Source organism: Crotalus tigris, unplaced genomic scaffold (genome assembly GCF_016545835.1).
Source record: "Crotalus tigris isolate CLP2741 ecotype Arizona unplaced genomic scaffold, ASM1654583v1 scf7180000019721.812232, whole genome shotgun sequence".
NCBI lineage: Eukaryota > Metazoa > Chordata > Lepidosauria > Squamata > Viperidae > Crotalus > Crotalus tigris.
The window spans coordinates 130,350-154,444 of record NW_024097681.1 but is presented as its reverse complement, the minus strand read 5'-3'; the positions used below and the strand labels follow the sequence as shown (position 1 = coordinate 154,444).

Genomic DNA, 24,095 nt, shown 5'->3' with positions numbered 1-24,095 from the left:
CAGGAAAAAAAAGACAACAGGGAAAGAGAAGGGGACGGAGAAGAAGCTGTGGAAGGAGAGCTCAGGAGGCAGGGAGGGAAAAGAGACAGGAAAGAAGAAGCAGCTGTTGCTGGAAGAAAAGCTCCCCTAGTTCATTTTCTCTAGCCAGAAAAATGCAATCAGTGCTGATGAAATGAAAAGCTGGGAGACGAGTTATTGGTTATTGGAATATTTTAGTTTGTATTTTAGGCTAGCAGTGAGTCGAAAGTGTTGACTTCCATAGGTTTAATCCCTTTAAACAAATATAATTAGTTTTACCCCCTTATCTTGAGTCTGTCTATGGCTTTTAGAAAGTTTTTTTTGAAGGTAAAGAGGCTTAATTTAAGGCTAAAGCGTTTTGCAATTGCCGGAGCCTTTCACTCTCGAGTTGCGACATTGTGACAAGTGATATGCCTGAGGCAGCTGAAAGAAAAAAAAAACAGTTTATGTGTTTCTTTATTGTGGGAGGCTTTTGTGAGCCTTTCTTGCTTTGCATTTGATTCCTCTGTCTTTAAGTGTACAGGGAAGGAATTAGGGTGGGGTGCATTCTTACTACACTGTGAAAGGAGAGCTCAGAAGACAGGGAGGAAGAAAAGGAGAGGGAGAGAGGAAGAAGGGCCGACTAGCTAGCTCAAACTTAACTTGAAGTCTGTGGACTTCAACTCCCAGAATTCCTCAACCAGCCATGATGGCTGAGGAATTCTGGGAGTTGAAGTCCACAAGTCTTAAAAGTACCAAGTTTTGAGATCCCTGAGCTAGCTGGTAGTGGTGCATATTAATAAAGATGGATAAATTCATTATACGTTTGTCAGTGCAAAGGGAAAGGGATTCAGCAAAGGATCAGCCACCAAAGAAATTAAAACCGGTACTTTTTTTACTTTTTTCTACAGTTTGTAGCATTTTATTAGATTATAGAATAAAATACAAAAATACAAAATCAAATAGTAGGATACAGTGGGGAGGAAAAAGGGGAAAAAGTAAGGGGGGGGGAAGGGAAAAAGAACATACTTCCTCTGTTGCAGTAAAAGGCAGCATTAACATTGAACCTCAACTTTTTACTTCTCCATAACATTATAAACTAGCCATTTCTATAACAATAAATGAATCTAATCAGTAAAACCCAAAATTCCCCCCCTTTTTTATTTTAGTCATTAAGGTTTTGACACCTTGCTAAGCACTGGTGGTACTCAAATATTGTCATGTCCTAAAAGTGGTACAATCTGTGAAAAGATTGAAAAGCCCTGCTTTAGGCCTCCATTCTCTGTGAATGCACCAAAGGCTTGAAGCAGCAAAAGTGAACGCTTTCTAGGTCAGGGGTGTCAAACTCAATTTCATTCATGCGGCCATCAGAGTTGTGGTTGACCTTGGAGGGCTGGGGTGGGCATGGCTGGGGTGGGTATAGTGGGAGTGGGCATGGCCACGATGGGCTTAGCCAGCTCAGTGTCGCTCGTGTCGGGCGCCTGTGGTGGGCTGGGCGGGGCTGGGAGGGGATTCATAGTCTGCAGCCGAGGAAGGCGAGACCAGGATGAGCACTATACCTTTGTCCACCAGAGGAGCCTTGCTGTCACTCTTAAGCCATGCAGAGGACCCCCAGTGATGCAGGCTGCCCGGAGCCCTGGGCAGTGGAAGGCAAGCGCCCAGTCCAGCCTTTCCCAAGGAGGCACCTGGCTGCGCTTACCTCCTCCTCAAGGCTGCTGCTGATTGGCTCGCTCTCCTTGGCCAAGTTGCTTATGATGCATGTAGGAGGGCAAAATGTGTGGGTCAGAAGGAGGCCCACTCCCTCTCCCTGTGAAGAGACCCGGCTTTGTAACCAAAGCATCCTCAGTGATGGGATGGGAGACTACCAGGAGAGGTCAGGAGGACCGGACAAGGGGATGAAGAAAGGGCAACAGGGCTGCTTATGGCCAAGTGCTAAGGCAGGACTTCCCTCAGACCCATCTCATTATAATATATTTTTCTGCCTTCCTGCCTTCCTTTCTCCTTTTCTTCTTTTTCCTTCCCTCTTCATTCTCCTTTCCTTCTTCCTTCCACTCTTTCCTTCTTTTTGTTAATCTTTCCCTTTCTTCTTTCCTCTCCCTTTTTGGATGCTCAAATGCAAAAGATGAAACATTTCTCAATGCCTCCTTGCCTTGTGATCAAATGCCACTTTTGCTAGTAGTCTGTGGCCACTTAAAAGACTGAGAACAAACCAGGCTCAGCTTGCATTTATAGGGGGCGTCCACAGACAACAGTACAGCAAAACTGTCAAAATGGTGGCTGTGATAGTTGTTCAGAACTCCTGTTTTTTATGTGCAACACCTCTAGTATTAGGAACAGAGGTAAGTTAGTTGCTTTTCTATTAATTGTTGTTGTTGTTAATTGCGAAGTCGTGACTGACCCATCGTGACCCCATGTTTCTTTTTTCAAAGATAATTTTTATTAAATTTTAAGATTTTACAAAAACAAAACAATCTTCCCCCCAACCTCCCCAACCCTCCCATTCCCTCCCCCGAACCTTCCCAGAGCTGAATATAGGCTTAATTAAAATTTCATCAAAAAACCTTAAAAAAAGATATAAACCATAAAGGAATCTAACATTAGTTAGAAATCTAAATACATTAATTAGAAAAATTATAAAATAATTAACAATAGTATATATATATAAAAAACATGAATACAAAAAATAAATGTTTAGAAAGAAAAAGAATAAAAAAAGGAAAAAAGAAAAACAAAAAGAAGAAAAAAACCCAAAATATTCCATTTTAAATATAAATTGTTAAAAAACTAAATAATATTTTTTTATATCCAACTTATGTTGTATAAAATCTATCCATTTTTTCCATACCGCAACATACTTCTCTTGCGATTGATCCTTCAAAAAAGCCGAAATCTTTGCCATTTCCGCCAAATGAGAAACTTTGAGAAACAAACTCTTGCAAAGTAGGCAAAGATTCCTTCTTCCAACATTGCCCTACTAACAACCTTGCAGCTGTAATTAAATTTAACATCAATATAATCTCCTTAGTATCACAATCAGTAACGATACCTAACAAAAACAATTGTGGGGTAAATTTTACCCTCCTTCTAAAAATTCTTTGAATATTCCACCATATCTTAATCCAAAAGGCTTTTATATTTTTACACGACCACCAGATATGATAGTAAGTAGCATTCAAACATCCACATCTCCAATATTTAGGCTGTAAGTCAGGATACATACGAGACATTTTTTGTGGATCAAGGTGCCATCTGTAAAACATTTTATAAAAATTCTCCCTTAAATTCTGGGCTTGTGTAAATTTAACATTTCTCACCCAAATAGTTTCCCAGGTATCTAATAAAACTGGTTCACCAAAATTTTGTGCCCATTTAATCATACATTCTTTAACTAATTCTGCTTCTGAATCCAATTCTACTAACACCCCATAGATTCTCTTAATGTGAGTTCGTCTTTGATCTTTTACTTGTTTAAAAAAATTCTCATCTTCTCTAAGCAAACCCATATTACAATCTACCTTCCATCTAACCACAATTTGTCTGTACTGAAACCATGAATATATAATATTTTCTTGTGCTAAATCTTCCAAAGCTTTTAACTGCCAATTTTTACCATCCCATCTAAGTAATTGTGCATAAGAAACATTATCCATCTTAACTCCTCTCCTTATCCCCTCTATCGCATGCCATGGTATGGCCCATAATGGAATTTTAGAATCAGTTCTATAATATTTCCTCTAGACCCGAAGTAAAGAAATCCTTATAATATGAGATTTAAAAACCCTGTCAACTTTTTTATTAAAAATTAAATAGGCATGCCATCCAAAAAGTAAATCCCAACCCTCCAAGAGGAGTATTTCTACATTTGTTAAGTTAACCCAATCACTAATTAATGTTAAAACCACAGCATCATAATACAATTTCAAGTTCGGTACCTTGAGTCCACCTCTCTCACGAGTATCTTGTATAATTTTAAGTTTTACTCTTGGTTTTTTCCCTGCCCAGATAAATTTGTTGATACCTTTCTGCCATTCATTTAAATTAACCTCGTTCTTTAAAATAGGTATCATTTGAAATAAAAAAAGAAACTTTGGCAGAACATTCATTTTAATCACCGCAATTCTTCCCAGAAGAGATAATTGCAACTTCTCCCAATTTTTCAGATCTCTTTGTATCTTGACCCACAGCTTTTCATAATTATTTTTATACAGTTTTGCATTAGAGACAGATAAAGAAACCCCCAAATATTTTACCTTATCAACAGCCTCAAAATCTGTCAAATTAACCAAAGTCTGCTTATCAAGATTGGTCATATTTTTGGATAATATTTTAGTCTTATTATTGTTAATTTTAAAACCCGAAACCCGTCCATATTGATGTATCAATTGTAATAACTCTACTACAGAATGAATAGGTTGTGATAAGGTAACCACCAAGTCATCTGCAAAGGCTCTTAATTTATATTCTTTTTTATTGACTTCTATTCCTTTTATTTGCTGTGATTCTCGAATTTTAATCAGCAATATTTCCAAAGTTAAAACAAACAGCAGTGGTGACAATGGACATTCCTGTCTAGTCCCTTTTTCTATTGTAAAAACCTCTGACAAACCCCCATTGACTATAAGTTGTGCCGTTTGTTTTTGATAAATAACACCAAGAGCTTGTAAAATTTTTCCTCCAAAATTCATTTTTTCAATTAATCTTAACATAAATTGCCAATTCAATTGATCAAAAGCTTTTTCAGCATCTAAAAATATCAATCCTGCAGAAACTTGATTATTTTTATCTAAATATTCTAATAAATTAATGATTTGTCTAACATTATTCTTCATATACCTTCCAGTTATAAAACCTGTTTGGTCTGTGTGTATGACATGATGCAAAACCCTCACGAGTCTATTGGCTAAAATTTTCGCAAAAATCTTATAATCTACATTCAAAAGAGATATAGGTCTATAATTCTTTGGTAAAGTAAGGTCTTGATCTTCTTTTGGAATTAAAGATATAAAAGCTCTACTCCATGACGGGAGAATCTCTGAGCCCTGTAATATATTATTAAAAAGTTCACTTAAAGGTTGAACCATCTCTTGTACCAAAGTTTTATAATAAATAGATGTCAAGCCATCTGTACCCGGTGCTTTACCTAATTTTAATTCTTTGATCACCATCTCAATTTCCTCATTAGTGATCAAACCATTAATTTCTTGTTTCTGATCTTCTGTTAATTTAGGGAAGTTGGCTTCATTTAAATAATTATCTATGTCTAAAACCTGTACTTTAGTACTCTTATATAATTTTTGGTAATAATCTAAAAAAGATTTCTTAATCAACTCCTTCTGATATATCAATTTACCATTATAATTTATTTTATCTATAATTCTCTGTGTCTGTTTCTTTCTCAATTGATATGCCAACCATCTCCCTGGTTTGTTAGCATTACAAAATGTATTTTGTTTCATATACAATAAATTAGTTGCAGTTTGATCAGCCATCAACATATTAAATTGTGATTTAAGCAATTTTATAGATTCTTTAACCTTCTCATCTGTAGGATTTAAAATCAAAGTTTTTTCTTTTAATTTAATCTCATTTTCCAATTCCTTACGTTTCTGAATCTGCTTCTGTCTGTAAGCATTATTCATTTGTATCAAAATCCCTCGCATGAAGGCTTTACCTGCATCCCATACCATAGACATTGAAGTTCCCTTATGAATATTTAAAACAAAATAATCCTTTAAATGCTCCTTTAATTTTTGGACATTCTTTTCTTGTCTAAATAAGTTTTCATTCATCCTCCACGATCTCCTCTCCTCTTTTTCATCAACCAACTCCATCCAAACTGGACTATGATTCGTCAATGTCCTAGGAAAAATTTTAACATTCTTTACCCTAAAATATAAGTCAGTTGTGATCAAGAAAAAGTCAATTCTTGAAAAAGATTGGTGTCTATCTGAAAAGAAAGTGAAGTCTCTCTCCTCCTGATTGCGTTCACGCCAATAATCTCTCAGCTCCCAGTCCTCTTTCAACTCAAAAAAGGCTTTAGGTAATTTAGCCTGTTTGAAAGAAGTAGAAGATCCTTTTTTGTCTCTTTGAGTATCTAACACACCATTCCAGTCTCCCATTAATATAACAGATCTATAATCCAACAAAGTTAATTTCTGGTGTAGCAGTCTATAAAATTGTTCCTGTTGTTGATTTGGTGCATACAATCCCACTATAAGTATTTTCTTACCATATAAGGCAACTTCAATCATGACATATCTCCCTTGAAGATCAGATTCTACCAAACAGGCTGATAAGTTTTGCTTAACATAAATAACTACTCCCCCTTTTTTCCCAGGAGCAGAAGATACAAAATGAGATCCCAAGCGATCCCATGTTTCTATTAATACATAATCCTTAAAAGAGCTCTCCTATAGGGACCCTGCCATGGTCTAATTCAGACTGGAAATATAGCAAAGAAAAATATTTTTCCCCACTCTGCTTTGTCCTGTTTTCCTCACTGGAAATGACTGTTTGCAACACACAAGAAGGGGATACTTTCCTAAGAGTTCACAATTCAAGAATACCATTGTTAACTTGGATTGCCAATAAAGTCCTGTCAAAATTGCTTTCTCCTTTGAGCCCAGTGAATCTAGGATTGAAGCAGAATTGCGCGAACTGGAGCATTTCCAATCAAGTTTCCTCTCCTTCCTTCCTTCCTTCCTTCCTTCCTTCCTTCCTTCCTTCCTTCCTTCCTTCCTTCCTTCCTTCCTTCCTTCCTTCCTTCTCATTCTTATCTCTTTCCTTCCTCCCTGCTTAGGAAGGGATGATGGGAGGGGGAGAGATTGCCAGCGTTGCCAGTGTCCATGCTACTGCTGTCACTATCCCACACGGGCGAGTGGGGACGGTCCCGGTAAAAGGGAAGCCTCATGGCTGCGAGGCTAGGTCAGCGAGCGGGCCATGGAGGTGCTGGTGGGAGGGGGGTGGTGGCGCTGATCTACAACCTATGTCCATCAAAGCCAGAACGCACTCAGCCTTAGATCCATGGGCAGCCCTGGAACCAGTGAGGAGCCGCCCCGCCGCCTCTGCCCTGTTCCCTGGGTGTGCGCACAGGAGACAACCAGCGCCAGCATCTTGGGTGAAGTCAGCCTGTGGGGCAAGACATCCAGCAGGGATGTCAGACTCTGCCTGCTTGCTGCTCCTTGCGCGCGCGCCCAGAGGGCAGGGCGGGTACACCAGTCGCTGATTCCAGAGCTGCCCCGTGGATCTAAGGCTGAGCACGTTTGTGGTGCTGCAACATTCATAATTTCAGGATTCGTTCGTAAACACTATGGGGCACTTATCACATAACTTCAAATGTTCGCTAAGGGAATGTTCATAACTCGAGGATTACCTGTATTGATCATCCTCTGGCTAATTTTAATTGCAAGTTGCTGCAATAAAATAATAGAAGAAAAAACACTCATTATGAAGGTGGCAGTATCAAAAAAACCCAAAAACTTGAAAGATCTTTTTTTTAATTTTTATTTTTCCTTTTTTCTCTTTACAAACAAACAGAATACACAATACATTTTTTCTTTTTTCTTAACAATACTATGTCCTATATCTCTTACTTTTATTTACATTTATTTACATTACTTCTTATATTTTTTTATTCCTCAATTCTAACCAGTTATAATACATATCCCATATCTTGTAAAATTCCGTAGCTTCTTTGTCTTTTATTTCTAAGGTAAATTTATTCATTTTAGCACAGTCTAATATCTTACCTATAATCATTACATTTGTTGGTATGTTCTCCCTTTTCCAACGTTGTGCATATGCAATGCGTGCTGCAGTTATCATATGCATAATGATGTATTGGAGTCATTTCTCAATTTTTGGGTCAATTATGCCTAATAGAAATATTTCAGGTTTAAGTTCAATTTGTTGTTTTGTTATTTCCTGTAACCATCTCCTTATCTGCTCCCAATAGGTCTTTGCTTTGGGGCATTGCCACCACATGTGATAAAATGTTCCTTCTTTGTTTTTACATTTCCAACAATCCGGATTCATATCTTTATATATTTTAGCCAATCTCGCCGGTGCTAAATGCCATCTATAGAACATTTTGTATTGGTTTTCTTTGTATGCAATTGACAAAGTTAATTTATAATTTCTGTTCCATGTTCTTTCCCATTCATCTAATCTTATATTTCTGCCTATATTTCAGGCTCATGCTATCTTTGGGCCCTTTACTATTTCTTCCTCCGATTCAATTTCTAATAGGAGTTTATAGGTTTTTGTTAAAAAATTTTCCTCCCTTATTTGTCAATACTTTATCCAATTGTTGTAATGTCCGACTTATCCCATACTCTTCCATATCTTCGTTATATTTTGATTTTATCTGTGTATATGGCCACCAGTCAATAGTTATTCCCTGTTCTTTTAATTCATCTCTTGATCTTAGTTTCCCTTGGTTATCTAATCTTTATATCTTATCATCTTTGTTTTGTCTAGTGTGTTTGGGTGAATCATCGCCTCCATTGGTGAAATCCAAATTGGAATTTTCGTGTAGTATTTTTTTTTAACTTTTTCCCATGTCCACATTAATGCATCTCTTGTCTGATGTCGGAAGATGTATGTGTGAGTTTTCTTGTCTTTTCGCCATAAAAAAGCATGCCATCCAATTTGTAAATCATGATCTTCAATTGTTAAGATCCTTTTGTTTTCTAAGTTTATCCAGTCACTGATCCAAAGCAATCCTCCCATTTTGGGAGCCCAAGGCCACCTCTACTTCTACTATCCTGTAACACTTTAACTTTATTCGTGCTTTTTTGCCTAACCATATAAATTTATTAATCATTTTATTTAATTCATCAAAAAAAATTTCCCCAATTTTATTGGAATTGTTTGAAAAAGGTATAATAATTTTGGTAATACATTCATTTTAATCACCGAAATCCTTCCTAACAATGATAATTGTAGTTTCCCCAAAATCTCTAAGTCTTTTTGTATTTGTAGTATCAATTTTTTATAATTATCTTCTTTTATTGAGGAACATCTTATGGTGAGCCAAATTCCTAAATATTTGATATTTTTTTACAATTTGCAGCCCCAAATTTTCTTCTAATCCCCTTTTTTGTTTTTCGGTTAAATTTTTAACTAATATTTTAGTCTTTTCTTTGTTTATTTTTAGTCCCGCCACCATTCCATATTTTTCTATTTCATTCATTAAAATATAATCTCTTTTTAATGGTTCCTCTATAAAAAACACCAGATCATCTGCAAATGCCTGTATCTTGTATTCTTCTGTTTTAACCATTAATCCTTTTATCTCTTTATTATTTCTGATTTGAGTTAGTAGCACTTCTAACATTAGAATAAAAAGTAGAGGTGACATTGGGCATCCCTGTCTTACTCCTTTGTTAATTTCTATCTTCTCTGTATTCTCCCCATTTATTATTATTCTAGCCTTTTGTATTCTATATATTGACTTTGTCATTGTCATTTGTTCAGACTTCTCACCAAATTTCATATTTTCTATTAATTGGAACATAAATTGCCAATTAAGGTTATCAAATGCCTTTTGAGCATCTAAGAATACTAATGCAGCCTGTTTTTCGGGGTGTGCTTCGTAGTATTCCAGGACATTTAGCACAATCCTCGTATTATTCCTAATTTGTCTGGTAGGTAGAAAACCATTTTGATCTGAATATATTATTTGGTTTAATATTATTTTTAGTCATTCCACCATTATTGTAGTAAAATTTTTATAGTCCGAATTCAACAGCGAGATTGGTCTATAATTTTTTTATTTGTTTAGGATCCATATCTTCTTTTGGAATTAGAGTTATGTTGGCTTCTGTCTAGGGGTCTGGTAATTTAGCTTTCTCCAATACATCATTATATATATCTAATAATATCATTTCTAAGTTTTCATACAAAGTCTTATACACTTCCCCAGGTATACCATCTGGCCTTTATTATTTTTTTGCTTTTAGTTTACTTTATTATTTTTTTGCTTTTGTACTGCCATTTTTAGTTCCATTACTGTTATTTTTTTATTCAATAATTCTCTTTGTCCTTCTTTTAATTCCAGGAGACCATTGGCCTTTAAATATTGTTGTATATTTTCCTCCTCTATTTCCTCTTTCTTATATAGAGACTCAAAATATTTCTGAATTATTTTTTTCTTTTCATCTATTTTATATTGCACCTCTCCATTTTTGTCCTGTAATTCCTGAATAAATCTTTTTTCCTTTCCTTTTTTTAATTTATAGGCAAGCCACCTCCCAGGTTTATTTGCGTGTTCGAAGAAATTTTGTTTGGTTATTTTCAATTCCCTTGTCAATTCCTCTTGTTCTATTATATTTAATTTATGTTTGGCCAGAGTCATTTCCTTTTTAATCCTTTCATCTTGTGGCTCCCGCTGTAATTTGGATTCTAATTTTTTGATCTCATCCAGAAGTATATTTTGTGTCTGTTTTTTCATCTTATTTTTCCTAGCAGTATATGCTATTGCTATACCTCTGAGATATGCTTTGGCGGTGTCCTATATGATTTGTAATGATTTTTGTTGTTTAGTGTTCTCTTTAAAGAATATTCCATCTCTTTTTTGATCCTTGTAATAAATTCTCTTTCCTTTAAAATTTGGATATTAAGTGTCCACCTTCTCTTTATTTTTTTCTGATCTGTCCACACTATCTTCAGGGGGTTATGATCTGCCCATATGTTTGGCATTATTTCTATTGTCTCTACTTCTTACCCCATGTCCCCATTCATCCATGCCATGTCCAACCTTGACCATTATTTGTGTGGATTTGAAAAAAAGGTATATTCCTTTTTCCTAGGGTTCTGTTTTCTCCATGGGTCAAATAAATTGAATTCCTGCACCATCTCAAAAAATACTTTTGGTAGTGTTTTTTGTTTCTTTTTATTTTTCATATTGCTAATATAATCCATTTTTACATCCACTATTGCATTATAATCTCCTATTATACAAATATTTCTTCATCCAATTTCAATAAGTTTTTCATATAGGACTTTATAAAATTCTTTTTGGTTTTCGTTTGAAGCATAAATTGTCACTAGTAACCATGATTTCTGTTCCATTTAGTATTAATTAGTATTAGTATTAATACCCTTACCTCTGTATCTTGATATTTTAAATTGGCTCTAATTCCTTTTCTGATATAGACTGCTATTCCTCTCTGTTTTTGTTCCATCTGAATGGAATTTTTTTTTAATAAGATGTGCGCTAAGAAATCTATAGTCTCTTTTCTGTTCCCTCACTTTCCTTGGAATTTGTTTGAGTGTTTGAATTTCTATACCTTTATAAATTATTGGATCTTCCCTTGTAATCCTATATATTAGGTCTCTAATTTTTTTTCTGGTGAATCTTACATATATCTCATGTGGTAATTTGTTCCTTCGAGCATAATTTGTGCGAATTCAGTAGACCTCGTTTTATTGAAAGATCTATTGTTAGTTTTCTCTGTGTCTCATCATAGTTTGTCCACCTCCTTCCAACACCTTTAGGATAAAATGGGCATAAGAGATTTCTCTAGATCATCCCTGAGCAAAGAGAAGTGGGATGGCAATCATATTTGGAGTGAATTTAATGATGATTCTTGCTCACATTTTTATTCTTAGTAATATGTTTTGGATTTCATCTGTGTATCTCTATCTCCATAGATACCACTGAAAATATACTGGAATGATCCAAAACTGGATGAAGGGGAGCAGTTTCTGAGAGATTATATCTTAAACCAATGTTATAAGGAAGGAGGCAGTGAGGAGGAGCAGGAACAGGAGCATCAAAAGAAAGGGTCGGTACTTTTTAAACTTTTGACTTTTTTTCTTCTTCTTCAAAATTGGAGCAAAGAGTGAGCTAATAGGAAAGGAATGTATTGGTTTCTCACAATCTACTAATAATGTATTACATAGTTATATAGGTTATCACTAGTAGCTCATTAAGGATGTAACTCAGTGTGCAACAGCTATGAAAAAGGCAATTCTGTGTTAGGGATCATTTGGAAAGAGATTGAAAATAAACTTGACCATACTGTAATGCCCTTTGATACCTTTGTAGGACATTAAAATTTGGAAATAGGTGTACTGAAGTAGATGTGGTAGGCACATTTGAAACAAGAAGTGATAGAATTGGAAAAGTGCAGAAAAAACTGCTAGAATGATTTGAACACCTCTCTGAATGGATCTGTTTCATTTACGAGAAAGCAACTGATAAAATCATGAGGAAGATGGCCAGAGAGAAGGTTCTTCTTTTCAGAGTTTAGAACTAGGGGTCATTCAGTGCAGCATGTTGCATTGTTTTTTAAAAAATGAAAGAAGGTTCTTTGCTTGGCACATAGCTACTGACCTGAATAGCTTTAAAGGAGGATTGAATAAATTCAAGGAGACTAGACCTGTTAACACTGAATGTTACCTAAGACGTGGGGGAAGCATGTCTCCAACTACCAGTTACAAGGGACAGTTATCTCTCCATTTTCAGTTTTTTAAAAAAACTATATTTTATTGATTTTTTACGACAATCTTTAGTGTTTAGTAAACAGCGTGTTGTCTGCGTTCATATATTTAAAAACAATAATAATTTCTGTAATTCCATAATCAATATATTAATAGTTTGTTTCTTTGATCTTCCTTCTTCCAATAATATTCTCCTTTATCAGCATTAGGCAGATATAATTCTTAATATTTTCAGTGCATGCAAAGTTGGATATAGACTTTTTTTTGTATTTGTACAAGTAACAATGACATCCATATATAAACATCTTTTCTGCTTTACTTATATTTCAATTGTATTTGTAAAAGTCATCTTATTAAATCACTATACATCCTGTTTACAGAATTCTTATTTATACTTAATTTCCCCTCAATATTCAGACCATTCTTATCAGTCATAATTTTCTCAAAATTGATTACCTTTAAATATCCAAACTTTTCATTTAGTTATATCATTCCAATATTTTAATATTTCATATATTATAAAGATACTATATATATATCTTATAATATCCACATATAACATCTTTTCTGGTCGACTTATGTTTCAATTATATTTGTAAAAGTCATCTTGTTAAGTCACTATATGTCCTGTTTTCAAAATTCTTATTTAAGCATAGTTTTCTCTCAGTATTCAAATCATTCTTCTCGATCATACTTCTCTCAAAATTAATTACCTTTAAATGTCCTAACTTTTCATTCACATACATCATCCCAATATTTTTACATTTCATATATTATAAAAAATACTATACTATTTATGTCTCTTTTCCCTCTTACTATAGCTATATCCAAAATTGTCTATTCTTTTAACCATATTCAGACGAGTGTTTAATCATGTAGTACTCCATCTGGTAACTCAAGTCAGATCTCTTGAATCTAACTCTTCTTTTGCTAAGTAGCTTTCCGAGTCAGTATATTCCACTTGCCAGAGGATTCCTGTATTTTTGTAAATATTGTTGGGAGTGAGAAAGACAGGTTGTATATGATGTATGCCTTTTGTCTCCCAGACTCTAGTGATTCTCCTGGCAGCTCTATAATCCATTTTATTAAATCTTTTTTCTTATCCTCAAGTTTGTTTTGAAGTCCTGACAGATAAAATATCTTTTCCATTTTCATTGTTGTGCCAAAATTTTGTAGATTTTTTTTTGTGTTAAGTTGTAGTTCTCTTGATTTGTAGCTTCCCTATTTAAGTTGCTTTCTTCTAGTTTGTGTTCTGTTATCTGGTTTGTTTGTTCATTCTTTATTGTTGTTTTCTGAGAGTTTTTTATTTGTGATTTTAAATTGAAAATGTGCTCATTTATGTCATCAAAGTAGTTTTTAATCTCTTTGTGATTTGAAACCATTGTCATTGGAATCTGTTGTAGCATTGCATACATTTCCTCTTGGAAAGTATTTGACTCATCTTGGAGTATTGCTCCTGCAGATCTCTGATGTTCCAGGCTAGGTCCTTCAGAGGGAATATTAGGTGTAGTTTTCTGTCACTTTTAGATAGGTATGCAATATTCATTTTGTCTTCTCCCTCCAGGTAGTCTTTCACCAGTATCATAGTCTCTGTATTTAGCCTTATCAAACCAGCCAATCTTAAAATCCAAACAACGATCTTATATAGTTCTTATCTTTATAGATGATTTTTATAATCCAATGTGTTTCCAATTATCAAGGCATCAGTGAAAGCAGTGTTTTATAACAATTCTTCTATTTAGGGATCTTTGAATTATCAACCAGTCAGAATTGCAGCAAAATGTTTTGCCACTGTAAAGCCTTCCAGTAAATTCCCTTCCAGTAAGATTAGCCAAGAGTCAAAAGTTTTTCTTTGTCTGCAAACAATTCTTGAGCTTAGACAACAGTTAAAGGGGTTTTTTTTTGCAGACATTTCTTAAGCTTATGGGTGGCCCAGTATGTTTTCTTTCTTTAATAATAATAATAATAATAATAAAGTTGGAAGGGACCTTGGAGGTCATCAAATCCAACCCCCTGCTCAGGCTATCCAGTTTCTTCTTAAAAACCTCCAGTGTTGGAGCATTCACCACTTCTGGAGGCAGGTTTTTCCACTGATTAATTGTTCTAACTGTCAGTAAATTTCTCCTTAGTTCTAGGTTGCTTCTCTCTTTGGTTAGTTTCCATCCATTGCTTCTTGTCCTGCCTTCAGGCGCTTTGGAAAATAGCTTGACTCCCTCTTCTTTGTGGCAGCCCCTGTGATATTGGAACACTGCTATCATGTCCTCCCTCGTCCTTCTCTAGATATATCCAAGTCCAGTAACCGTTCCTTATATGTTTTAGCCTCCAGTCCCCTAATCATCTTTGTTGCTCTTCTCTGTTCTCTTTCTAGAGTCTCAACATCTTTTTTACATCATGGTGACCAAAACTGGATGCAATATTCCAAGTGTGGCCTTACCAAGGCATTGTAAAGTGGTATTAATACTTCACATGATCTTGATTCTATCCCTCCATTAATGCAGCCTAGCACTGTATTGGCTTTTTTGGCAGCTGCAGCACACTGCTGGCTCATATTTAAATGATTGTCCACTAGGACGACGAGATCCCTCTCAAAGTTACTACTATTGAGCAAGGTACCCCCTATACTATACCTGTACATTTGGTTTTTCTTGCCTACATGTAGAACCTTACTTTTTTCACCATTGAATTTAATTTTGTTAGATAGCGCCCAGTGTTCAAATCTGTCCAGATCCTCCTGTATCCTAAGCCTATCTTCTGGAGTGTTGGCTATTCCTGCCAGCTTGGTGTCGTCTGCAAATTTGATGAGTTCCCCATCTATCCCCTCATCCAAATCGTTGATGAAGATGTTGAAGAGCACTGGGCCCAGAACAGAGCCCTGGGGCATCCCACTACACACTTTCTTCCATGTAGATGTGGTTCCATTGAGGACCACACGCTGAGTACGGCCGGTCAGCCAGCTACAGGTCCATCTGGTGGTGATGTTGTCTAACCCGCATTTTTCTATCTTATCAAGTAGTAGGTTGTGATCTACTTTGTCAAATGCCTTACTGAAATCCAAGTAAATTATATCCACAGCATTCCTGTGGTCCACTAATTTTGTCACTTGGTCAAAGAATGCAATAAGATTTGTCTGGCATGATCTGTTTTTGACAAACCTGTGTTGGCTTTTAGTAATGACTTTGTTTGCCTGTAGGCGTTCACTGCTTCGTTGTTTGTTCCCAGCAGTTTTCTATTTAGCTGAGGGTTATCAAAGTTCAAGGGAACAGATTGTTCTTTATTTCTGGGTGTCTTGCCAATTTCTGAGTCAGTGTTATATTATTGTTCTATGCCAGTGATGGTGAACCTTTTAGAGACCCAGTGCCCAAACTGCAACCCCAAACCCACTTATTTATCAATGGGTGCCAGGTGGTCGTGGCCGGAGTGGTCATGGCAGACTGGGTGGGCAGGGCCAGAGTGGCGGGGGCCAGTCCCTCGCCATCTCTGGGGCATGGCACGTGTGCCCACAGAGAGGGCTCTGTGCGCCGCCTCTGGCACTTGTGCCATAGGTTCGCCACCACTGTTCTATGCTCTAGTTCTCCAATTAGTAGTTATTTATTTCCCAACTTTTTCAAATAAAGAATTATTTTTCTTTCTTTTTTTAAACTACATCAGGACTCTTTAGGATATAAAATCTTAACAGTTTTCTTAATTTTCAGATTTATCCAGGCTATAGTAATATTAATTTTATTTCAGTATATTTCTTTTCCTCCTTGGAAATTAATTCACCGCTTCCGTCTATTGGGGTGGGTGGGGATGTAATCCCCTCCTTTCATTTTCGGAGAATTTCTTACTTTGAGGATCTTTTCCAAGGAATCAGTTACAAAACAGAAGAGAGAAGATCAATACTGTCACCCAGTTCCAAGCATGCTGTTCAACGTTATTCTGGTTTGTGCTCTTGGATTTCAGCTGCTAGCCGTTTGGGCTAGATGCTGCTGTGCAGCTAGCCTTTCTCCTGTCAGGTTAGAGGGTTTCCCCCAGATCGAATGGATCAATCGCCATTGTTCCGTGATCATCAGGGTGCCCCTCTTTCTTCATCACCTCTCCAGGGTGACATCAGACCCATTTAGGGTCCTCTGGCAGGGCGAAACCAGCCGTTGGGTACAGAGCCCCACAGTCCCTCAACCGCGTCACTCTAAGGTGGAACCGGAAGTCCTCCATTTTCAGTTTTTGAGTTGCAACTCAAAACCAGTTGCAAGACTACCTCTGTTCTTATATAAACTTCTTGTTCCTGGTATTAGGGTAGCCTAATTGCTCCCTTATTTGCTCAGTATGTTTGCATATAATCTAAGTATAGTTTTAGCTACCAGGCATTACATAGAATTACATACGCTACCCTGTTTTTGTCTCTCCTCTACTTCCCCCTCTGTTTTTCAACTGTTAACTAGACTGATAACATAGTAACTTGTCCATCAGTATTATAGCAATCTCTGCAGTCCTCCTAGAAATTCAACTTTGGTCCTATTGACTGCTTGAAAGAATGTTTGATTTTTGTGGCCAATCAAGGCAGGAATTATGAGAAATTGTCATAGGGTTATTGCTATCTCCAATGGAGATAGAGCCTATTTTTGAAATAATGCTGCTATTGAGAATTCCTGAAGTATTATGCAATGTGCTGGGGCAGAAAGAGGAATATTGAATTGTAGAAAATATTTCAGCTGTGTTTGCTCAAGTCAGCCTTTCTTAAACTTTTTGCTCCCAGGACCCCTTCCAACTTTTAAAAATCATGGGGGACCCTGAGAGAGCTTTTATTTGTATGGGTTATATTTAGAAACATTTAAACATTAAAATTGATGCATTTGTAAAATATTTATTGAATCAGGTAAAAATAACAATATTGTTCATTAGATATTAACATATTTTTCATGAAAATTCCTAATATTTTTAACAAATTAAGTTACATTGTTTTAAATTTTTGCAGATATCTTTATTATCTGGCATTTTAATTTCATGGACCCTTAAGAGGGTCTTGGTACCCCTAGGGATCGTAAGACTGTGCTTTAATAACTGATTTATGTAATACTGTGATGTGCTGCCTCTCCATAGGCCACCTGGGATCCAGCTGGCTGTTTCAGACTCATCAGATGAAGGTGAATTCTTCTTAAAGAAGCAAGCGGATTTTGAGCGCAAATACAACTTTCGTTTTGAGGAACCTGAAGCACAACATGTAAGTGTGATAGAAGTGGCTAGAAATCTGAATGGGAAAGCCAGATGCTCAGTTCAAAAAATTTTGCATTCAAGTAATGCCCCTTTCTCTTTTCACTCCTATTCCCCCCCCCAATAGGTAAAAACATATCCCCGTTTTATTGCAACATCTGTGCGTCGAAAGGATGAGCGCCGCAAAGAGAAGCGCCAAGAAATACAGGAGCGCAAGAGAAAAGTGAGTGGCTTAGAATCTGGCCTAAACCTTGACCCAATGTGCCTCATTTGTCAATGATTATCTCTTAACCAGCACTCTTTCCTAGTTCATAGACTGACTAATTTGTTTAAAAGGAGAGGGAACAGAAGCAGCAGGAGCTGAAGCACCTGAAGAACCTGAAGCGTCAGGAGATCCTGGAACGGTTAGAAAAGCTACATAAGATTACTGGTAAAGCAAATAACAGTTTCCAAGAAAGTGACCTGGAAGGAGACTTTGATCCCCGCCTGCATGACCAGCTCATGGAGGTGAGTAGTTGTTCTTCCCTATTTGCCTAGACAGAGTAAGAGACTGCTCTAATGTAAGTCTGATTCTGACTTTCCAAGTTTAAGTGTCTTGATTGTGTGGAACTAGGGCTGTGGTAGAATAGTAATTAGCTTAAAGTCACCTAGGGAGTTCATGGCAATGGTGAAATTTAATGGCAGAACTGCTCAAAATTCAGGTTTTTTTCTTTGTTCTTTGCATGACATGATAAGACTAATTATTGCAATTTCCCCTTGTGGATTCAGGAGTCCAGAATCTCCTTAACTTCAAAATGCTTTTCCCCTTCTACCCATAGGAGGAAAGAGGGCGATTCAGCATCTAGTCACAGAGGAGAGCTACGGAAGGGTTTCAATGAAACACTGGGTGGACGTGGCTTAAGGTTCTTTGGCAGCTTCAATTCTACAGTCACCAGATTCATGATCTGGGTGATAGGGAAGTGTCCTATATACTTGGGACCTAGCTTCTTGCAGAGTTGCCCTGGCCTAGCTGCAGGAACCTGGTAGACAGATATACTTTATCTCCTATTTTAAACTCCATTTGGGCTTCCTATCTTCTTCCTATCAACTTGTCTCTTCTGTGTTTCTGTTGCAGCTTTTAGTGCCTTACGAACCACAGGGCAGGTATCTACTTGTAGAGTATTAATCCACTCAGCCAGCAGTGCGTTTGAAGGGGTCTGCTGGGAGAGGTCTGGCATGGGCATGAAATCTACACCAGTAGCTACTTGGAAAGGCGTAAACCCGATGCCATTGTGTGCAAAGTTATTGTATGCTACTTCAGCAAAAGGCAGGAGCTCGGCCCAATTGTCTTGCTGATAGTTCACATAGCAGCAGAGGTACTTCTCTAGAATGGCATTCATACATTCACAAGCTCCATTTGTTTGCAGAGTTAAGATTCTGAGAAGACCATATCAGATTCAGGAATTCATGCCAAAACTTTGAAGTGAATTGTGCCCCCTGATCATTTATTATATGCTTGGGAGCACCATGCAACCAATACACACATTGCACAAACAGCTTAGCCAGTGACTAGGTGGAGGGGATCTTGGGGCCACAAAGGGCTCGTTTGGAGAAAAGATCCGTAACAGCCCAAATCAAGGTATTCCCAGCGGTCTCTGGTAACTCCACATTGAAGTCCATTGATATTTCCTTCCAAGGGGCTGAGGGGCTGGCCACGATTTGCAGAAGCCTTGGTGGTCTTCCAGGTAGCCTTTTTGTAGGCGCACACACAAGGCAGCTGGCTGCATAGAGCTCTATGTCCTTAATGCGTGGCCACCAAAACAATTGTTTTACTAGGTGGAGAGTTTTCACAAACCTAAAGTGCCATGCTGCTCTCATATCATAGCTAAGCTCTAACACCAGGGTGTACTGGCTTGCCGGAATATACAATTTGGCCTTCATCCATGCCACCCCATCTCTCATCAAGGGCTTGTCCTTATGTTGCTGGAGCCACTCATTTTCCGCTAACACCCCTCTTAGATTTTGCACTAGATCTTCAGCTACTGGTGTTGGTGAGGCTCACTGCTGCCTTGTGAGGGCTGGCGTGGCTACTAGCTTAGAGGGGATGATGAAGTTGACAACTTCTTTGGCATTGTTGTACTATGGCATCCTGGAGAGGGTGTCTGCAAAGAAGTTATTTCCCCCAGGGTGGATAGCGAAGTGTGAAGTCAAACTGATTGAAGTACTGAATTCACAAACTCGCTGGGGTGTGTGTGTGTTAGCGCTTCCACATTCTTATCGTCAGTCCACACCTCGAAAGGAATTCTGCTGCCTTCCAGCAACTGCTTCCATGTGATGAGGGTCCAGTGAACCACGTAGGCTTCCTTCTCCCAGACATCTGTCTCAAGTGAGAAGTGTAGGTGCAAGGTTGTACTTCCCCCTTCGTGTTCCTCTGGAGAAGCACTGTTCTCACAGCCACGTCACTGGCTTATGCTTGAATTATGAATGGCTTGCCAGGGTGGGATGCTTTAAAACCGGCTCAGTGGCAAAGAGACATTTTAACTTCTTGAACAACACTTGGCACTCCAGTTACCACTTTAAGGGTTGATTGGGTCTGACCTTGGTTACCTGTTTTGCCTTTAGTAAATTTGTGATGGGCAAGGCAATCTGGGCAAAGTAGGGATGAACTCCCGATAAAAGTTAGTGAAGCTAAGGAAACCCTACAATTGTTTCCTCATCCAAGAGCCTCCCACTCTTAGATTGCCTGCACTTCCTCAAGGTCAATTTTCACACTGTCTTGTGAAATCTGGTTACGGTTAATCCAATCTGGTTCTATGGAAGTCATACTTGGATAGTTTCGCATAAAGCTGAGCCTTTCTGAGCTTCTTGAGCATCATTCTGAGCTTCTCAAGAATCGCCCTGACCAATTTTACATGCTCCTGTGAATCCCATTAGCAAACCCAACAAAAGGAATCCTCAAGGCAATTAAGTACCAGCAGGCATAACTTTATTGAGTACAGCATCTGAGAACTAAAGAAGCAAAACCAACTCTGAGATTTCCCACGTGAAAGTTTGCTTAGTTAAACATTAGATTCCCACTTCCCCATCCTGCGGCAATGACCTTGGTTTGGTGCATGCTCTCATGGTCTTGTGAATGGCTTCTTGGTGTTCCATTCCATTTCCTCCCCCCTTTTCTTTGGCAAGATGATGAAGCTAACAGGCATTGTAGCAATTCAATCTTGACATGTTGACCCCCCCAAAAAAAGGGCAGACCTGGAAAACATTAAATACAAATTATCACTATTAATCATTAATGCTCAGTTATGGTTTTGGGCATTGAGGGTATTTATCATGATTTTTTTTATTAATCTGTATGCACTAACATTGTGAGTGGCCACCTATTCTACATCTGCTAAGGCAGACATGTCAGACACAAGGCCCAGGGGCTGGATGTGGCCCATAAAGTGGTTTCATGTGGCCCACGAAGCCATCCTGGAAACAGTGAGGGAACAGCCCCCGCTGCCTTGGCCCTGGCCCAGGCCGGCTGGGAGGGAGCCAATGTATAATTTTGTGGTGGCCATCTATGCTGAAGTGTATTCAGTCTTAGCTCCACAAGGCCATCTGGAAACAACGAGGAACCATCCCCTGCCGCGTTGGCCCCACCCCCTGGATGCATGCTGGGGAGGTGTCACATTTTGTGAGGAATGAAGAAATGCACCATCGCCTGGAAGTGGCCAGCAAATGGCCCTCACTTACTTCACCTATCCAGCTTAATGGGCTCCGGGGGAGGGGTTTCAGCAGGCAGTGAGGCTCCTCCAGTGGACCATGCCTTGGCACTTGCCCCGGTCCTACCTCCTTCTGCCAGAGATCCTCAGATCTGTCCCACTCCTGCCCAGGCCCCCACAGGCACCCTTGAATCGAACGATGTAGAGCTGGCCATGCCCACCCAATAGGCCACACCCACCCAATAGGCCACACCCACCCGCCCCCCTGAGGGCAACCGCAATGCTGATGTGGCCCTCAATGAAACTGAGTTTGACACCCCTGTGCTAAGGGGTATCCTTTCCACTAGACTAAATATTGCAGTATCCCTTTAAAAAATCATGAGTTCAGAATTCTCTTAATCTTGTAGTGTTCTTCCCCCCCTCCATAACTGGAGGAGGAGGCTCCTTTTCAGTTGGTCTTAGATTAGAGTCTTGAAATGTGTCAGAATCCAATTATATTTCATCTCTAGTTATCGACTATGGAAAACCCCATTTCTGCCCTCTCTGGATTCTATCATACGATGAAGTGGAAGGGGGGTGAACAAAGGGGTTTTATGGCCCTCACTTCCTTCGGTACAACTTCAAAGGGATTGAATGTGGATACCACCCAAAAAACTAAATCATAACAATGGGGACATCAGCTTTCATCTACTCCTCTCTGAAGGTCCTGTCTAGAACGACTGCAACCATTTTCTCTTAATAAAGGATGCCTGTTGGAAGAAATATTCCAAGAGTTCTGTCTTCTTAAGATGCAAAGTGGGGTGGGTCCTTACATTAAATGGCTTCAACAAATTACAATAGAACATTGGGTGTCTTAAACTTTTGGCAATCATAGCTTGATCGTAACTGGGTTTACAATCAGGAAGGTCCCTATATAATTTAGGGCTTAGCTTCTTATATGGTTGCCTCAGCTTAAGACACTTGATAGGTAAGTACACCTTGTCCCCAATGCTAAACTTGTTCTGGGGAGCTCTTTTCGGGTCAGCCTATCACTGTATGACTCCCTGGCCAGTTTGTTTCAATTTAAGATACTTAGTAGACAAATATACTTTATTTGCTACATGGAACGCTTCCTGGGGAGCATGCTTCTTATCTGCTTGTTTTTTCTTCTTCTTTTTAAATATTTTATTACTTTTTTATAATTGCAAATCTTTAGTGCTTAGTAAACAACATGTTATCTGGATCCACATATTTAACTTGATAATGCATCTTAAATTCCTACTCTCTACTCTGTTTTTTCTAGCCATTGGTAAAATACATTGCATGTTTGAAAGTATTCTGTATCTTCTTTCCCTTTCATTTTCAATGTAAGCCTATCCATTTTCTTAATTATCTCTTCTTCAGCTGGTATTTTTTCATTTTTCCAATGCTGGGCAAATGTAATTCTCGCTGCTGTTAATACACGTAGCATTAAATATGCACATTTTTATTGTAATTTTCTGAGGTTATACCTAAAAGAAATAATTCCGGCTTAAAATCTACATATTTTCTTAACATTTTCTCTAACCACATATGTATTTTTGACCAGAATTTTTTTGCTTTGGGACATGTCCACCAAAGGTGGTAGTACGTGCCTGGGTTTTGCATACATTTCCAACAATTGCTAGACATGTTTTTAAACATTTTTGCTAACCTCGCAGGTGGTAAATGCCATCTATAAAACATTTTATATAGATTTTCTTTATACGCAGCTGCCACTGTTATTTTATAGTTATTTTATAGCAGTGGTTCTCAACCTTTCTAATGCCGCAACCCCATAATACAGTTCCCCATGTTGTGGTGACCCCAAACCACTTATACATCACCGGGTGCCAGGGGCGTGGCCAAAGAAAAGGGGGAAAAATGGCAGACAGCCTTGTTTGGCGACCCCTGTGAAATGGTCGTTTGATCCCAAATGGGGTCCTGACCCACAGGTTGAGAACCACTGTTTTATAGTTTCTTTCCCACGGATTTTGCCATTTTTCTAGCTCTACATTGTGCCCAAAGTTTTTTGCCCATGTTATCATATGATAGCTCAATGCCCTGTTCTTCCAACTCTTGTTCATCTTCCATCTTTAAATTTAACAAAATGTTATACAGTTTCTTAATCAGTTTTTTCATCTGATGACAATAGTATCTGGTCAAACACTGGCATCTTTCTCATATCTCATTTGTATTTGCAGGTGTGGCCACCATGATAGCTCAATGCTCTGTTCTTCCAACTCTTCTTTAATTTGTAATTTCCCTTCAGTATTTAAAATGTCACTATAAGTCACAAGTTTTCCATAATTAATTAGATTTGGGTGAACAAACGCTTCCATTGTCAAAATCCATCCTGGTATTTTCATATAAATTTTCGCTTTTATCTTTTCCCATACTAAAAGCAATATGTTTCTTATGTAGTGATTTTGTAAGTATTTATGAATTTTATTCTTCCCATACCATAAAAAGGTGTGCTATCCAAGTTGTAAGTCATGTCCTTCTAAATATAGTAATCTTTTATGTCTGAGAATTATCTATTCTTTTAGCCATGTTAATGCAGATGCTTGATAATATAGTATCCAGTCTGGCAACCCAAATCCTCCATTTTCTTTTGCTTCTTGTAGCATTTTCAGTCTAATTCTGGCTTTTTTCCCTTGCCAAATAAACTTTAAAATCGATGCATTTAACTCATCAAAGATTTTTTTTCTCTATTTTTATAGGTATTGTTTGAAATAAGAAAAGTAGTTTTGGTAAGATGTTCATTTTCACTGTTACTAT

General features: G+C 37.8%; 2 protein-coding genes across 3 annotated transcripts in view; one reads left to right on the top strand and one right to left on the bottom strand.

The window, feature by feature from the left end:
• Window positions 1-24,095, top strand: part of KRI1 (KRI1 homolog) — an 86,757-nt gene that overhangs the window by 35,809 nt on the left and 26,853 nt on the right. For both annotated transcript variants that reach the window (XM_039364285.1, XM_039364286.1), the window contains exons 9-12: window positions 11,653-11,786; window positions 17,524-17,644; window positions 17,762-17,857; window positions 17,971-18,141. In XM_039364285.1, the coding sequence (XP_039220219.1) occupies window positions 11,653-11,786; window positions 17,524-17,644; window positions 17,762-17,857; window positions 17,971-18,141 (522 nt within the window). The remainder of the gene's footprint in view (window positions 1-11,652; window positions 11,787-17,523; window positions 17,645-17,761; window positions 17,858-17,970; window positions 18,142-24,095) is intronic.
• The window catches only part of ATG4D (autophagy related 4D cysteine peptidase), a 77,842-nt gene continuing 74,341 nt past the window's right edge, over window positions 20,595-24,095 (bottom strand). Inside the window, exon 11 of the mRNA XM_039364289.1 lies at window positions 20,595-20,865. Coding sequence (XP_039220223.1) covers window positions 20,806-20,865 — 60 coding nt within the window. The 3' untranslated portion in view covers window positions 20,595-20,805. The remainder of the gene's footprint in view (window positions 20,866-24,095) is intronic.